The following is a 17831-nucleotide window of genomic DNA, read 5'->3' as shown; positions in this document are numbered from 1 at the left end:
TGACTGCTCTCTTACTCCTTCAAATAGCATCGTGCTAATAGCGTGCAGCACAACGTGGAACACGGCTAATAGCATGGAGCTAATGGCATGGAGCGAACAGCATGAAGCTAATAGCATGGAGCTAATGGCATGGAGCGAACAGCATGAAGCTAATAGCATGGAGCTAATGGCATGATGCTAATAGCCTGTAAGAGAGATTATAGCACGATGCTAAATGCATGGCGCTTATAGCAGGATGCTGATATCTCTGAAGCTTATAGCACGACAGAGCTAATAACATGGCGCTACTAGCATGCAGCTAATAGCGCGATAGAGCTTACACCATGGAGCTAACAACATAATGCTAAAAGCACTGAGTGACAGCATGATGCTAATATAACTTATAGCATACAGCTGACAGCACGGAGCCAATAGCGTGGGTGTGATAGCTTGTAGCTCAAAGCATGCTACTAATAGCATGGAGCAAAAAGCATTGATCAGATAGCGTGCAGGGAGTAGCATGTTTCTGATAGCATGGAGCTGGCAGCTGGCGGGGTTGGGTTCATTCATTAATAATGACGTCATCCTCCTCGGGGTGCGTGATTACACTCCGAGTACATCTCCACTGCGCCCCGCTACTACATGACACGCTACGCCGAGGAGATGAACTAGAAAGGCTTTGACCTGACTCCCTCAGAGAGGAGGAGACGGGGGGGAGGAGGGGAGGAGGGGAGGAGGGGGGGCAGAGATGATTGTTGACAGAGGGGAGAGGGGAGAGGAGAGAGGGGAGGGCTCATGTTGTTCTGTAGTGGATCTCTTACCCTAACCCGGACCAACACCGAGCTGGGATTGGTGTAGCTGTGATTGGCTGAGCTGTGATCGTTGGAGCTGTGATTGGTGGAGCTGTGATTGGCTCAGCTCTGATTGGTGGAGCTGTGATTGGTGGAGCTGTGATTGGCTCAGCTCTGATTGGTGGAGCTGTGATTGGTGTAGATGTGATTGGCTGAGCTGAGATTGGTGGAGCTGTGAGTTAAGACCGTGAGTTAACCTTGCACGGTGAGTTAAGACCGGACCAGGGATGGTATATCAGGGAATATCAGGGTATTTAGGGTATATGGGGGTACATTAGGGAATATCAGGGTATATTAGGGTATATGGGGGTACATTAGGGAATGTCAGGGTATTTAGGGTATATGGGGGTACATTAGGGAATATCAGGTTATATTAGGGTATATGGGGGTACATTAGGGAATATCAGGTTATATTAGGGTATATGGGGGTACATTAGGGAATATCAGGGTATATTGGGGTATATGGGGGTACATTAGGGAATATCAGGGTATATGAAGGTATATGGGGTTATACTGGGGTATATCAGGGTATATGGAGATATATTGGGGTAAATGGGGGTATATAAGGGTATTATGTGGGTATAATAGGGTATATGGGGTATATGGGGCATATTGGGGTACATGGGTATATACTGGGTCCTTTGACGGGCAGACGTTTATCAGGAAAACAAACTGGACCCCCTGGAAGATGAGATGAAGCAAAAGACAGGGCGACCTCATGGGGTACAGAGAGAGAGAGAGAGAGAGAGAGAGAGAGAGAGAGAGAGAGAGAGAGAGAGAGAGAGAGAGAGAGAGAGAGAGAGAGGAGAGGCAGAGAGAGAGAGGGGAGACATGAGAGAGAGAGAGAGAGAGAGAGACAGAGAGAGATAGAGAGAGAGATAGAGAGAGAGAGAGAGAGAGAGAGAGAGAGAGAGAGAGAGAGAGAGAGAGAGAGAGAGAGAGAGAGAGAGAGAGATTACTGGGGATGTTTATATTTGACATTTCTGGGACAGTTTTGTCATCTGCATGCAGACACACACAAAAACACACACGTACACAAAACCAATCACACACACACACACACACACAAGCCAACACACACATGCACGCACGCACACACACACACACACACACACACACACACACACACACACACACACACACACACACACACACACACACACACAGACACACACACACACACACACACACACACACACACACACACACACACACACACACACACACACACTCTATCCCAGATACTGTCTTCTCTAACGCTTGAGTGTACTGTAGTACTGGGGAAATGTTTTAATGTGGAACCATATTATTACTGCTGTGGTAGTGGGAGGTGACTGGTTATAATGGTCTATGGGAACAGGTTATACTGATCTATGAGGACTGGTTATAATGTTAATCGATGAGTTATAATAGTAATATATGAGTTACAATGGTAGTTGTTTGGTTCGAGTGGTATTTCATAGAGGTTATAACAGAGGTCAAAACACTTCTCACTTATTCTTGGATTTAAAAATCTGCCTGACAACAAATAAGTAAGCAGTGAGAAGTTTAGAGAATATTTGCATGTTTTGTGGAAGGAGCATTATAGCAAGACTGACCTGGTTTAGAGCCTCATTAGCATATCAAAGCTAACCCCCGCTAGCGCTTCGCTGAAATGGCTGCTAGCAGATCACTTCATTAGCAAGGGAGCTACGCCAGCAGCACGTGGAGATGGTCTGGGCTAAGCGTTTAGCATGAGGCCGTAGCAGCACGGCTAGGCTAACACAGGATTAGCAGAGCAGGGTGCTAGCTCCTACGAGATGGGCTAAGTTTAGCAGGAAGAGAGAATAGTTGAAACGCTCTGGAGGTTCTTTTGCTTCTTTTCTTCATGTGCTCACCTTCACACATCATCCATTCATCATCATCAATCCTCTGTCTGTCTGTGTTTCACCCCCTGAATCCAAGTCATACTCCAACTGATTTAAACATAAAAGTAATATGAAACAGAAAAGCACACATGCCACAAGGCCTATGGAACGGTGATTGTCTCCTGTCCCTGTCTCCACCTCCTCTCTCCTCCTCCTCTCTCCTCCTCCTCTCTCCTCCTCATCTCCTCTCTCCTTCTCTCCTAACATCACACCTTCTAGAGCTGGACGCTAACATCACACCTTCCAGAGCTGGACGCTAACATCACACCTTCCAGAGCTGGATCATAACATCACACCTTCAGCATACCTCCAAAATAATAATAATATCATAACTATGATGATGGTTGGAGTCCTGCAGACACTGAGAGGTACATTGTGGTTGTTTTACATATTCATGAGGCGCAATATGCAAATAAGATACAGAGCTCCCACCCTATGTTTGTGTGTGTGTGTGTGTGTGTGTGTGTGTGTGTGTGTGTGTGTGTGTGTGTGTGTACAATTATTATTATAATCTTGTTTACTTTAAGGCATAGATAGAATGTGTGTGTCATGCCCAGTAACCATATGCAGAGAGAGAGAGAGAGAGAGAGGGAGGGAGGGAGGGAGGGAGGGAAGAGAGAGGGAGAGGGAGAGGGAGAGAGAGAGAGAGAGGGGGGGAGGGAAAGAGAGAGGGAGAGGGAGAGAGAGAGAGAGAGAGAGAGAGAGAGAGAGAGAAGAGAGAGAGAGAGAGCTAGAGAGAGAGAGAGAGGGAGGGGGGAAAGAGCGAGAGCTAGAGAGAGAGAGAGAGAGACAGAGAGACAGAGTTGCCAGGCTAGCTCCCACTTTCCTCATTTAAACACTTCCCCTACTTCAAACAGAAAACTCAATGCACGCACACACACACACGCACACACGCACTCGAAGACACACGGCCGGGAGGAGGGAGACTGCCCTCTAGTGTTGAGACTAAAACATGACCAATCAAGAGGTCAGTAAGTGAGGGAGCTAACCTCGCTAGGAGCTAGCCTAGCTGGGGGCTAACCTTGCAGAGAGCCATCCTAGCTGCAAGCTAATACCTAGCTGGGAGATAACCTAGCTACGAGCTAACTTGGCTTCCTAGCGCCAAGAGCAACAGAGAAACACTTTGCCAAAGCAGTTTAAGAATTGAACAAAGCTGTGGATATGTTTAAATAGTTTGAATGTGGGCGTGTCTTTAGTGGACAAGAGGGAACTGGTACCCAGTCTCAGCATCTACCCCCCGTCAGCCACACGCTCCACCAAACCTCCTCCATCGCTCCATCCCTCCTCCATCACCAATCCCCCCTCTCGGTGTGGTGGTTCTGGTGTCTTCAGGGTTCATCTTTCAGACAATCTGAAGGTAGTTCAACCTGCTCACCTTCACTAGATCATTAGTTGGGTCACTATTAGTTGACTAGTAAATCATTATCACTAGTTCAGTGTCACAGCAGTTTTAGTAGCCTAGAAAAGGATTTGTATTTTAGTAGTGAATGACTGCACTTTGAGTAGTGAATCACCATCAGTTATCCAACTTGTTGCTGGAGCAGTTCAGTGATTAGTTCATCAGGCTAATGAGAACAGATGGAGCATTTGAATACCACTGAAATCGTTTGTCTTGTTTTAATGGATAACTGTTAATGCACGTTTCAACACTGCTCATCACCAACTCATCCCCACAAAGAAAACACTAAACCTTTGCCCTCAAAAACAACTTTATATTTTTGATTCTCAACACAATCGGCAACAAGTGAATCCAAAGCATTTAGATACAATTAAAAAAATACAACTTTATATGTACATAGAAAATTGTTGGCTTCACAGAGTATCAAAATATACTGCGCTCCAAAACACGAGCGGTGATCTGAGAACTGATCAGGGCCAGGAACAGACCGATCAACACTGATCAATCAAAAAGAAGGGTTTGGTCTCCGAGCGACAGAGCGGACCTGCCTGGTCGGGACGACCGGCAGAGGACCAGGTCAGTCGGCAGAGGACCAGGTCAGTGGGTAGAGTCCGGTGCTCATGGGTCGCTGCCAGAGGCTCAGGGCCAATTTGGTTCAATCTCAATTCATACAAAGGAGAAAACTTTATACACCTGGAGCCCCCCTTCTGACAGCCTCCCTATCCTAGAAACAGACCCCTGCAGGGAGGCGAGAGAGAGAGAGAGAGAGAGAGAGAGAGAGAGAGAGACGAGGAGAGAGGAGAGAGAGAGACCAGAGAGAGAGAGAGAGAGAGAGAGAGAGAGAGAGGAGAGAGAGATGAGAGAGAGGAGAGAGAGAGAGAGAGAGAGCAGAGAGGAGAGAGAGAGAGAGGAGAGAGAGAGAGATGAGAGAGAGAGAGAGAGAGAGAGAGAGAGAGTAGAGAGAAGGAGAGAGAGAGAGAGAGAGGAGAGAGGAGAGAGAGAAGAGAGAGAGAGAGAAGAGAGAGAGAGGAGAGAGAGAGAGAGCGAGAGAGAGAGAGAGAGAGAGAGAGAGAGAGAGAGAGAGACAGACTGGAGAGAGAGAGACCCCATAGAGAGAGGGATAGACCCCGGAGAGAGAGAGACCCCGGAGGGAGAGAGAGAGACCCCGGAGAGAGAGGGATAGACCCCGGAGAGAGAGAGCTCCCCAGAGAGAGAGAGACCCCGGAGAGAGAGAGCTCCCCGGAGAGAGAGGGATAGACCCCGGAGAGAGAGACCCCGGAGAGAGAGAGCTCCCCAGAGAGAGAGACCCCGGAGAGAGAGCTCCCCCGGAGAGAGAGGGATAGACCCCGGAGAGAGAGACCCCAGAGAGAGAGAGCTCCCAAGAGAGAGAGAGAGAGACCCCAGAGAGAGAGAGACCCCGGAGAGAGAGAGAGACCCCGGAGAGAGAGAGAGACCCCGGAGAGAGAGAGAGACCCCGGAGAGAGAGAGACCCCGGAGAGAGAGAGACCCCGGAGAGAGACCCCATAGAGAGACCCCATAGAGAGAGGGAGAGACCCCGGAGAGAGAGAGAGCTCCCCAGAGAGAGAGAGCTCCCCAGAGAGAGAGAGACCCCGGAGAGAGAGAGACCCCGGAGAGAGACCCCATAGAGAGAGGGAGAGACCCCATAGAGAGAGGGAGAGACCCCGGAGAGAGAGAGAGAGAGACCCCAGAGAGAGAGAGAGACCCCGGAGAGAGAGAGAGAGAGAGACGAGACCCCGGAGAGAGACCCCCAGAGAGAGAGAGAGAGAGACTCCCAGACAGAGAGAGAGAGAGAGAGAGAGAGAGAGAGACCCCTGCAGAGGGACAGCGGGGGAAGGAATGGAGGACAACACGTGCTCCCAGAGTCCCCCTCCTCCTCCCCCTCTCAGCTCCTCCCCCACCTCCCCCTCACCGCTCCTCCCGTTAGGAGGAGGCCTGGGTGGTCTCCACTAGTGTCACTCCCTCCTCCTCCTCCATCATGATGCTGCCCTCCTGCAGCACCACCATCTCCCCCTCCTCCTCCACCTCCCCCTCTACCACCTCCTGCTCCTCCTCCACCTCCTCCCCGCCCACCACCTCCTCCACCTCCTCCCCCTCCCCCTCCTCTTCCTCCTCCTCCTCCTCCTCCTCCGGGCTCTGCAGGCAGGAGGTGCCGTTGCTCTGGCTCATGGCCTCCAGCTTCACGCGGTACTCCTCCGCCTCCTGCTCCTTGCGGTGGAGCTGCGTCCGGTACTCCTGCGCCTTCCGGTTCGCCTCCTGCAGCTGCCTCTGGAGCAGCTCCTGCTGGGGGCACGAGCAGAGAGGGGGGGTGAGGGGGAGGAGAGGAGGGGAGATAGAGGAGAGTGGAGGAGAGGAGGAGGTGAGGACGAGAGGGGGGGTGAGGGGGAGGAGAGGAGGAGAGATAGAGGAGAGGAGGAGGTGAGGACGAGAGGGGGGGTGAGGGGGAGGAGAGGAGAGGGGGAGGAGAGGAGGGGAGATAGAGGAGAGGAGGGGGGATAGAGGAGAGGAGGGGGGATAGAGGAGAGGAGGGGAGGGGGGGTGAGGGGGAGGAGAGGAGGGGAGATAGAGGAGAGGAGGAGGTGAGGACGAGAGGGGGGGTGAGGGGGAGGAGAGGAGAGGGGGAGGAGAGGAGGGGAGATAGAGGAGAGGAGGAGGGGGATAGAGGAGAGGACGAGAGGGGGGGTGAGGGGGAGGAGAGGAGAGGAGATAGAGGAGAGGAGGAGGTGAGGGGGAGGGGGGTGAGGAGGAGGAGAGGAGGGGAGATAGAGGAGAGGAGGGGGTGAGGGGGAGGGGGGTGAGGGGGAGGAGAGGAGGGGAGATAGAGGGTGGAGGAGAGGAGGGGAGATAGCGGATAGAGGAGAGGAGAAGGAGGAGGAGGAGATGAGAAGAGGAGAGGAGAGGAGAGGAGGAGAAGGAGGAGGAGAAGAGGAGAGGAGAGGAGGAGCTCTACTCACGGTGTCGCCTGAGTCATTGTGATTGTTCGTCTCAAACTTCCTCTTCCTGCTGGGCGGGGGCTGAGGCTCCTCCTCCACCACCTCCTCTGTCATCGTAGTGGATGGCATCGCCAGCACTGAACACACACAGCCAATCACAATCAACATATCGTCAATATATAGACCATCAATATGTGATCAACATGAAAACCGATACATGATCAATATATATACACACCATCAACTTGTGATCAATATATCACCATCAAAATTTGATCAATATATATAAACCAACATGTGATCAATACATAACATCACTAAGTGATCAATCCATCACTCCTACGTGATCGATACATCACTCCTACGTGATCAATACATCACTAGGTGACGGATCCATCACTAGGTGACCGATCCATCACCTAGTGATGGATCGGTCACCTAGTGATGGATCGGTCACTAGGTGACGGATCCATGACGGTGACCAATAAGGAGCCTCACTCTGCTGGCCGTGCTGCATGGTGACGAAGAAGGGCTGGCCCATCCCGCCGGTGGTCTGCAGGTTGCCATGCTGGTCCGTTACTATGGTGATAACCCGCTGCCCCGCCTCGTTCAGCACAGCGTGGTGGATGTTGGAGTCCAGAGAGCTGGCGGCGATGGACTCCTCCGTCTCCCCTGCGCACACACACACACACACACACACACACACACACACACACACACACACACACACACACACACACACACACACACACACACACACACACACACACACACACACACACACACACACACACACGAGTGAGTGAGTGGGACTGAAAGAGCTAGAGCGAGGCAGCGAGAGCGAGAGACACAGACACAGACACAGACACAGACACAGACAGAGACACAGACAGAGACAGAGAGAGAGAGAGAGAGAGCGAGAGCGAGAGCGAGAGCGAGACAGAGACAGAGACAGAGACAGAGACAGAGACAGAGAGAGAGCGAGCGAGACAGAGACAGAGACAGAGACAGAGACAGAGACAGAGACAGAGACAGAGACAGAGAGAGAGAGAGAGAGAGAGAGAGAGAGAGAGGCAGCGAGAGCGAGGCAGCGAGCTGTACCTGCGCCGGCCTTGTTGAGCAGGTCGGCCAGGTTGACCACGCCCCCCTGGAGCCCCGACAGCCCCTGGATGATGAACTGAGGCTGGGAGGACGAGTTGAGCTGGCTCTGCATGCCCTCCTGGAGGGGGGGGGGGGGGGAGAGGATAACTCCTTGTTAGGACAGCAGCACTTGGAGGTTGATCTTGGGGAGATACTGGCATCCCTTCAGTGGGGCACTGAGAGGGAGACCTTCACATGGTGGGCAGGGAATACAGAGGTGAGGGGGGGGGGGGGGGGGGGGTGAGGTGAGGTGGAGTGGTGAGGGGGAGGGGGCGTGGTGCAGCAGGGGAGTTATATGAATACGCTCTGGAGGGGTTGGACACGGGGGTCTATGAACAGCCTCACTGGTCTGACAGAGATATACTGCCTGCCTGTCTGTCTGTCTGTCTGTCTGTCTGTCTGCCTGCCTGTCTGTCTGCCTGTCTGTCTGCCTGTCTGTCTGCCTGTCTGTCTGCCTGTCTGCCTGTCTGTCTGTCTGTCTGTCTGCCTGCCTGTCTGCCTGTCTGCCTGTCTGCCTGTCTGCCTGTCTGCCTGTCTGTACCTGCAGCAGTAGCATCAGGTCCGTGTGCTGGATGTCCACGGCGATGTCGAACGGCGTCTTGTCGAACTTGCTGAGGGCGTGGACGTCGGCGCCGTGCTTCAGCAGCGTCTGGACCACGCCCTGGTGGGCGTGCTGCGCCGCCCAGTGCAGCGCAGTCATCTTCAGCATGTCCTTCGCGTTGATCTCCGCCCCGCTCTGCAGCACACACACCTCCGTCAGTCGGCCCTCCGTCAGTCTGCCCTCCGTCACAGTCTGTCTGTCATTTATCACAGTCTGTCCTCTATCACAGTCTGTCCTCTATCACAGCTACAGTCTGTCCTCTATCACAGTCTGTCCTCTATCACAGCTACAGTCTGTCCTCTATCACAGTCTGTCCTCTATCACAGCTACAGTCTGTCCTCTATCACAGTCTGTCCTCTATCACAGCTACAGTCTGTCCTCTATCACAGCTACAATCTGTCCTCTATCACAGCTAGTCTGTCCTCTATCACAGCTACAGTCTGTCCTCTATCACAGCTACAGTCTGTCCTCTATCACAGCTACAGTCTGTCCTCTATCACAGCTAGTCTGTCCTCTATCACAGCTACAGTCTGTCCTCTATCACAGCTACAGTCTGTCCTCTATCACAGCTACAGTCTGTCCTCTATCACAGCTAGTCTGTCCTCTATCACAGCTAGTCTGTCCTCTATCACAGCTACAGTCTGTCCTCTATCACAGCTACAGTCTGTCCTCTATCACAGCTACAGTCTGTCCTCTATCACAGCTACAGTCTGTTCTCTATCACAGCTACAGTCTGTCCTCTATCACAGCTACAGTCTGTCCTCTATCACAGCTACAGTCCGTCCTCTATCACAGCTACAGTCTGTCCTATATCACAGCTACAGTCCGTCCTCTATCACAGCTACAGTCTGTCCTCTATCACAGCTACAGTCTGTCCTCTATCACAGCTACAGTCCGTCCTCTATCACAGCTACAGTCTGTCCTCTATCACAGCTACAGTCTGTCCTCTATCACAGCTACAGTCCGTCCTCTATCACAGCTACAGTCTGTCCTATATCACAGCTACAGTCCGTCCTCTATCACAGCTACAGTCCGTCCTCTATCACAGCTACAGTCTGTCCTCTATCACAGCTACAGTCTGTCCTCTATCACAGCTACAGTCTGTCCTCTATCACAGCTACAGTCTGTCCTCTATCACAGCTACAGTCTGTCCTCTATCACAGCTACAGTCTGTCCTCTATCACAGTCTGTCCTCTATCACAGCTACAGTCTGTCCTCTATCACAGTCCGTCCTCTATCACAGCTACAGTCCTTAACCTGCGTCCAGGTGTGCCTGATGACGGGTCGTGACCTCACCCTGACCAGCAGCTCCACGATCACCGTGTGGCCCTTGGAGGCGGCCATGTGCAGCGGGGTCCTGTCCACCTTGGTGCGGGCGTCCCGGCTGACGCCTGCGCGCAGCAGGACCTCCGCCGTGGAGTAGTGGCCGTGTTGGGCGGCGAGGTGCAGAGGAGACGTCCCCAGCTGCAACACACAGCGCCATTATCACTATCAGCATTATTACCACCACCATTATCACTATCACCATTATCACCATCATCATCAGTACACAGTGTGTAGGATACAGTGTGTAGTATACAGTGTGTATCAGTACCCAGTGTGTAGGATAGTGTGTAGTATATAGTGTGTAGTATACAGTGTGTAGTATACAGTGTGTATCAGTACCCAGTGTGTAGGATAGTGTGTAGTACATAGTGTGTATCAGTGCCCAGTGTGTAGTATACAGTGTGTAGTATACAGTGTGTATCAGTACCCAGTGTGTAGTATATAGTGTGTATCAGTACCCAGTGTGTAGGATAGTGTGTAGTATATAGTGTGTATCAGTACCCAGTGTGTAGGATAGTGTGTAGTACATAGTGTGTATCAGTACCCAGTCTGTAGTGAAGGGGGCCCCGTTGGCCATCAGGATCTTGACTTCTTCATCTTGACCTTTACGAGCTGCTTCCAGTAACCTTTTACCCAGGTCAACCAGCGACATCTACCCCACACACACACACACACACACACACACACACACACACACACACACACACACACACACACACACACACACACACACACACACACACACACACACACACACACACACACACACACACACACACACACATTTATCCAAAGCGACTTAATATATCGGTCGGTACAGTAAAGATGTTCATAACAATGCCCAGGTTATTGCCAGGAATTTAATTTCAATAAATGTACAGAGAAGGACTTTCTTTTACCATCTAGTTTGTCTGAATACAAGTTATCTTTCCAACACACTAGATCCTTTGCACAGCTGGAGAGATACACGGGACTCCTTCAATCCTGAGGGGGCGGGGTTAAGGCAGAGTAACGAAATACCTGAAGAGGGATTGGTTTAAACCTGACAGAAGGGGCGAGGTAACGAGCTACAGGGAGCGGAATTGGTTTAAACACAAGGGGAGGGTTGGGGTTACGAGCTACAGGGGTTACGAGCTACAGGGATTGCGATTGGATTAAATGGGAGGAAAGGGGCGGGGTTACGAGCTACAGGGAGCAGGATTGGCCCACTGAAGGCAAAGGCCGGGTTCAGTCTATCCACGGACGTCGAAGAAAACAATCTCCAAAACGACTGTATAATTGGAATAAAAACTGCAATAAATACCGCAACTAAGGTGACTACTTAATCCAAACGAACTAAAACAAGCATGAAAATGTACATCACAAGAATTTTAAGCCCACCTTCACTCTAAAAAAGCCCGGCTGCCTGCCATTAAAAAGTATATATTAGATATGATTAACGTTGACCGGTTGGTGGGTTCTCGCTCCGTGTGTCGCGGGTTACAGCGGGGTGGTTAGGGCCACCCCGCGGACACATGAGGCGCGGTGGGTACCACTCAGATGTCCGCCGTCCTTACCCTAATCAAACTACATTAACCACTCAAACATTTACCGTTTACACCGACAGGAAACTCTTTGATAATAGCTTGTTGGTTTTCCGGGGGAAGTCAGGGGAGAAATTTCCTATTTTAGACAAAAAAAAATCTACTTCCACATCCGGTGATGTGCGACCTGACGGACGTGTCGGTAGAGCAGGACGCGTTCCTCCTCGGTCAGGATCCGCGGGCCGGGTCCCGGTTGACAGTGTCCCGGACTGGGGTACCGCGGCCCGGGACGCTCAGCCCACAGTCCCCGAGGGGAGGAGGAGCAGCCCGGGGGACTGAGCAGAACCGAACCGCAGCTCCACTGGCGCTAAGGCTAGCCGTTAGCGCGCTAAGCTAACGGGCAAAAACAAACCGCCAGTTAGCTTAGCATAGCCTGGAGCCTCCGAACTAAATGCGCAGTCGCCGAGAAACGTAAAGCAGCCCTCGGCTCCTTCAATGGTCCATACTGTGGTCCTCACTGCTCGTACGGTCCGCACTACGGTCCTCTGCGAGGCGCTGATGAGCGGGAACAGGGCGGCATGCGGGCTCACGGGACGTGCTAAGCTACGGCTAGCATGTTTACTAGCCTAGCAGTGAGCCCGTTAGCCTAGCTTAGCTGTCGGGCGGACCTCTATGTAAACGGTGGTTCTGCTTACCTTCTCGGGTCGTGGTGGTCCGCCGCTGACTGCTGAATCGACGGGTTAAACGGTGATGATGATCATGTGAGGGTTTGTTTGGGAAAAGATGGCAGCGACACCGGAGGTACAAACCAATCGGCTTTAACCTCCCCGTGGGCGGGCACTATTGTGTTACCTCGTAGTAGTACCGCAGTACCTCCTAGAAGCAATGCAGTACTTCTTAGTATTACCTTATAGCAGTACAGCATAGTACTGCCGTATAGTATATATTACTGTAGTATAGTCCTGCAGTACCTCCTAGTATTACTGCAGTACCTTATAATACTGCAGTACTCACTTCAGTACCGGATAGTAGTATTGCAGTACCTCCTAGAAATACTGCAGTACTCACTTAAATGCCCTCTGTAATATTGCGGTACCTTGTAGTAATACTGCAGTACCTTCTAGGAGTACTGTAGTACCTCCTAATCATACTGCAGTACGCTGATTATTAAACTTTTCACCATTAGTATAAATATCAAGGTAGTCAGCAGCTGATAACATGGACAATATTGTATTATTGTTGAAGTCTGGTCATTACAGTAATACACAACGTGACTTGAAAGATAAATATTAAAACCAATCCCAGAATGTTATTCTCCTTGTGGTTTTTATTTTGAGGTCTAAATGTTGGGTTTCTGGGAGGTTTTGGGTGCTGCCATGATACCGCTGAGGTGAAGCCCAGCGCTCTCCATGGAAACCCCTGCTGTGATGATGAGTGCATCCTCGGGCCTGCCTGTGTTTATAAACAGTGAGGGTGGGGTTGACACCGTCTGGTGTCGGCTTCAGAGAGTAAAACACACAGCGGTCGGTTGCTTACAAGCTTTATTGTTATTGAGATGTGCAAAATGCCAACCAGTCATTCGCCCTTCCAAACTTGTGTCAGTGTGCGTGTTTAGCACACAGACCTTCTACAGCCACGCCTCTTTAAACATCAGCCCCAGTACCGGAGGTCAAAGTTAACTCAGGACTACCATTTGTACTTCATCTCAACATTACATTCACTTTTCAACAGTCTGTCATGTGACTACGTTTCCCATCAGGCATTGCACTCAGATCACCATGGAGATGGCTAGTGACAAATAGAATGCAATAAATTAAAACAGCAGGTTGTCAGGGCAACAAAAGGATCAATAGGACGGCCAACAGCTGCAAGTTATCTAAATGATGGTGTACAGTCTCCTTTCATTACAAAATATGTTTTGGTAAAAAGGTTGACTGTAAAGCTCCCTTAAATGACAGTAAGCGAGTCGGCTCTGGACCAATAGTCTTTGATCTGGAGGCGAGCTCACTGGTTTTAAACAGGGACCCCCGGTTTTGTTATAATGACAAGTCAGTTCCCATGGCAACCTCCCTGTCGCGATGTCTACCCTAGGCATGAAATGGACGCCGTCCTAAAATGTCTTCCTCCGTCTCCCCAGCTGGTATCAAAGCTCAACATTTAACTCGAGGAGGGAAATAAAGAGCAGATCTGTAGCGTTCAGAGAGGGAGGAAGAGGACAGAGAGGAGCAGGAGGAGCAGGAGAGGAGGAGGAGAGCAGCTACAGCAGCAGCAGGTCGAGGTCGGCCATCAGGGAGTCGATGTCGGCGATGGGCGCCCTCCAGTAGTTGAAGGAGGAGTACTCTGCACACGCCACCTGGAGGAGGAGCAGACAGACAGGAGACAGACATGAGGAGGAGACAGACAGGAGGAGGAGACAGAGAGAGAGAGAGGATGAGACAGACAGGAGGAGGGTAAGAAGCAGACAGGAGGAGGAGGGTAAGGAGCAGACGGACAGGAGGGTAAGGAGGAGGAGCAGGCAGACAGGAGGAGCAGACAGACAGACAGGAGGAGGGGCCGACGGGAGGAGGGTAAGGAGCAGACAGACAGTTTCATTAGTTCTTGTAAAGATATCTGTTCTGAATGACCTTGCCGGGTTATAGATTGGTTGAATAAAGGCAGGATAAACAGCATCCTTATATTTAGTGTTGAATCAATCAGTTCCATCTCCCATGACACTGCCCTGCATGTGATCATCACCGTACCAAGGTATGAGCTGATATATTTAGGTGTGTCTAGGTTTATGGTGCTACTGTAAAGGTTTGATTAGGTTTAAGGTGTTGAGGTTTAAAGTGTGATTAGGTTTAAGATGTGATTAGGTTTAAGGTGTGATTAGGTTTAAGGTGTAAAGTGTATAAGCTTACATTCGAGAGACGAAGAGTTAACTAGTTTGGTAGAGTTGATCTAAAAGGCATTAAGCATAGCTGTTTTAAAGTATTTGGTATAGGCAATGAGCAACAGTAGTTTAAGTAACTACTTTATGTTAATAGTTAGGTAAATAGGCGAAAAGTTAATGTAGTATGGTAACTGGTTAAAGTAGTTTAGAGCCCCTTTCACACACAGCTCGCGGTAAATGGTTGGGATAACAGTGCAGGACCCACTAGCCTTTATACTGTTCACACGAGGATAGGTTCTGTTCACACGAGGCTAGGTTCTGTTCAGACGAGGCTAGGTTCTATTTAAACATGAGGCTAGGTTCGGTTCACACGAGGCTAGGTTCTATTTAAACATGAGGCTAGGTTCGGTTCACACGAGGCTAGGTTCTGTTCACACGAGGCTAGGTTCTGTTCAGACGAGGCTAGGTTCTATTTAAACATGAGGCTAGGTTCGGTTCACATGAGGCTAGGTTCTGTTCACACGAGGCTAGGTTCTGTTCAGACGAGGCTAGGTTCTATTTAAACATGAGGCTAGGTTCGGTTCACACGAGGCTAGGTTCTGTTCACACGAGGCTAGGTTCGGTTCACACAAGGCTAGGTTCTGTTCAGACGAGGCTAGGTTCTATTTAAACATGAGGCTAGGTTTGGTTCACTCGACGCTAGGTTCTATTTAAACACGAGGCTAGGTTCTGATGTTACAACTTCTTGAGCAGGCCAATGCTCGGTCCAGATGTCCCTGAACACATATCCCTGTGCCCACACATGACCTCATGCAGGGAATCAGGACCACTGCAGGGTCGGACTGCTGAGCGGCAGGGAGGGGCTTAAGGGACTAGATACTGCAGTTAAGGTAACCTGCAAAGCTAGTTTCAGTCAGTGGTTCATGTAGTTAAGGGAACAGGTTAAGGTACCTCCTCCTGGGATCTCTTTAGGGCGGTCCGGGCCCGTCCTGGGGGGGCGTGGCCGGCCTTGCCTTCCATCGCAACCTCCAGCTCCGATAGATCCGGGGCCAGGATTGGCTGCTTCCAGAACAGGAAGGAGTCATATTGGCTGTTGGATTTTTCCAGCATGTCTGCACCTGGAAACCAACGAGAATCATGACAGGTTCAGCAGGGTCCAATAGAGTCAGAGCTAGAGTCAGTCTGAAGGATCTGGTAGGGTTCATCTAAGGGATCTGGTAGGGTTCATCTAAGGGATCTGGTAGGGTTCATCTAAGGGATCTGGTAGGGTTCATCTAAGGGATCTGGTAGGGTTCATCTAAGGGATCTGGTAGAGTTCATCTAAGGGATCTGGTAGAGTTCATCTAAGGGATCGGGTAGAGTTCATCTAAGGGATCTGGTAGAGTTCATCTAAGGGATCGGGTAGTTAGTCTTAAGGGGATTTGGTAGGGTTCATCTAAGGGATCTGGTAGAGTTCATCTAAGGGATCTGGTAGTTAGTCTTAAAGGGATTAGGTAGAGTTCATCTAAGGGATCTGGTAGAGTTAATCTAAGGGATCTGGTAGTTAGTCTTAAGGGGATTTGGAAGAGTTCATCTAAGGGATCTGGTAGAGTTAGTCTATAGGGATTTAGAACAGTTAATCTAAGAGATTTGGTAGATAATGTAAGGGTTTTAGTAGAGTTAATATAAGGGATATACTATAAAGTATAAGGGATTTGGTAGAGTTAACCTGAGGGATTTGGTAGAGTAAACCTAAGGATTTGGTAGAGTTAACCTAAGGGATTTGGTAGAACTAATCTAAACGGGAATTGGTCGAGTTAATCTAATGTATTTGGTAGAGTTAACCTAAGGGATTTGGGAATGGTTTTGGGTTGATTTGAACGAGTGAATCAGGACGTTCTCGAGCGCAGGGTAAACAGGCGGTTATTTTAAACCTTGTTTTTGACTTATTTTTAGGACCGGAGTGGACCGAGCTGCTCTGACCCTCCACCCCCACCCCCGGCTGTCCCTAGTCGGCCTCACGACCCGTGTATTATGAGGTCTGTCGTTCGTTCTCATTATCTAGGTAGTCCTCAATAACCAGGTCTGGCTCTGTCTCACGTCGCATTATCATGTGCATATTTACTTTATGTTTCCAAAATTATTAATACAACTCGAAACGATGGTGCTGACATGGAAATAAGAATATCTCCAAATAAAGCGTTTTGACGGTTCTCCACGTGCGACCACCTGCATAGTCATGACGTCACTCTCTATTAACGAACATGAGCAGAAAAGAGCAGCGAGGCTAATTTAATCTGCTCCTGGAGCCGGGGGGGCGCGCCTCTTTGTCCGCCCGTACACCAACCACCGCCCCCAACGGGGAGCCTTCCGACCCCCCATCCCGTTTAAAACCGAAAACCTACTATCCATGTTCACTGTTGGGTAGCCCAACAGTGAACATGGGTAGCCCGTTGGTCCAGGGGCGGGAGGGTCGTTGGTAAATTCCCAACGGTAATAAAGAAAAACACCGCAACACGACGCTGGTCCACACGCCCCTGATGGACCAACACCCCAGACCGGGCAGGCCCCTGTAGGCCTACCCGGAGACCAACACCCCCACCCCGGGGACCAACACCCCCACCCCGGTACCCGGAGGCCCGTAGCTCGGAGGTCTGCCGCCCCTAACCGTTTTTCTCCTAGATTTAAAGATGTGACGCAGCTGAGCAGGCGTGTGTGCGTGCGTGTGTCTGTCTGTCTCTCTGTGTCTGTGTGCGTGTGTCTGTGTCTGCGTGCGTGTCTGTCTGTGTTTGTCTGTGCGTGTGTGTGTCGGTGATTGTCTGCGTGTGTCAGTGTCTGTGTTTGTGCCTGTGTGGGTTTGCGGTATAAGAAGCACCTCACCTGGTTCTGCTGGGTGTGAGTGTGTCGGGGTCCTGGTGTTCTGAGGAAGGGATGGGAGCCTGTCGGGGACCGGGTGGATTCTGAGGATCTGGGCTCCGCCGCACCTTGTCACGGTGCGCGCGCATGCGCACCACTTCCAAGCAGAGCAGCAGAGAACAGGGTTATCTTATTGGTGGAGGGGCGTGACTGCCTCATAGTGGAACGCACTGATACCGTCAATTAATTGAATACATCATCAATACATCAGACGATTTAAAACATGACAGCGGACGGACCGATATGATAAGATAAGGTAAGATAAGGTAGGCCTAAGTAAATCAGTGTTGAGCCTGAACTCTACACGTCTGCTATTCATCCACAAATGACCGTGTGGATCTCAGCGGCCCCGCTAGTGGCGCTGACCCTACAGTAGACCTGGTCCAG

The 17831-nt window shown here is 50.6% G+C and overlaps 2 protein-coding genes across 2 annotated transcripts; both read right to left on the bottom strand.

The window, feature by feature from the left end:
• Positions 1 to 6077: 6077 nt before the first annotated feature.
• Positions 6078 to 12550, bottom strand: gabpb2a (GA binding protein transcription factor subunit beta 2a). The gene is made up of 8 exons (XM_056583376.1): positions 12373 to 12550; positions 10699 to 10806; positions 10125 to 10292; positions 8769 to 8963; positions 8189 to 8306; positions 7586 to 7759; positions 7109 to 7224; positions 6078 to 6434 (listed from the first exon to the last, which is right to left on the bottom strand). The coding sequence occupies exons 2-8, from the start codon at positions 10804 to 10806 to the stop codon at positions 6078 to 6080; spliced, it is 1236 nt and encodes a 411-aa protein (XP_056439351.1). The 5' UTR covers positions 12373 to 12550.
• A 630-nt stretch (positions 12551 to 13180) lies between these two features.
• On the bottom strand, positions 13181 to 17543 carry mllt11 (MLLT11 transcription factor 7 cofactor). Its single transcript, XM_056582691.1, has 3 exons — positions 17409 to 17543; positions 15501 to 15667; positions 13181 to 14030 (listed from the first exon to the last, which is right to left on the bottom strand). The coding sequence occupies exons 2-3, from the start codon at positions 15657 to 15659 to the stop codon at positions 13935 to 13937; spliced, it is 255 nt and encodes an 84-aa protein (XP_056438666.1). The 5' UTR covers positions 15660 to 15667; positions 17409 to 17543; the 3' UTR covers positions 13181 to 13934.
• Between the last annotated feature and the right edge of the window lie 288 nt (positions 17544 to 17831).

Source organism: Gadus chalcogrammus, chromosome 22 (genome assembly GCF_026213295.1).
Source record: "Gadus chalcogrammus isolate NIFS_2021 chromosome 22, NIFS_Gcha_1.0, whole genome shotgun sequence".
NCBI classification, from domain to species: Eukaryota; Metazoa; Chordata; class Actinopteri; order Gadiformes; family Gadidae; genus Gadus; species Gadus chalcogrammus.
Note: the sequence above shows the minus strand (reverse complement) of the source record. Positions and strands in the feature narration are given on the sequence as shown.

Coding starts and splice junctions, on each gene's coding strand:
- gabpb2a (XM_056583376.1), bottom strand. CDS start 10,806: ATGTCGCTGGTTGACCTGGGTAAAAGGTTACTGGAAGCAGCTCGTAAA. Junction 8,964..10,124: donor TCGTGGAGCTGCTGGTCAGG/GTGAGGTCACGA, acceptor TGTGTGCTGCAG/AGCGGGGCGGAGATCAACGC. Junction 6,435..7,108: donor ACAATGACTCAGGCGACACC/GTGAGTAGAGCT, acceptor TGCCCCCAGCAG/GAGCTGCTCCAGAGGCAGCT.
- mllt11 (XM_056582691.1), bottom strand. CDS start 15,659: ATGCTGGAAAAATCCAACAGCCAATATGACTCCTTCCTGTTCTGGAAG. Junction 14,031..15,500: donor TAAAGAGATCCCAGGAGGAG/GTACCTTAACCT, acceptor CTCCTCCTCCAG/GTGGCGTGTGCAGAGTACTC.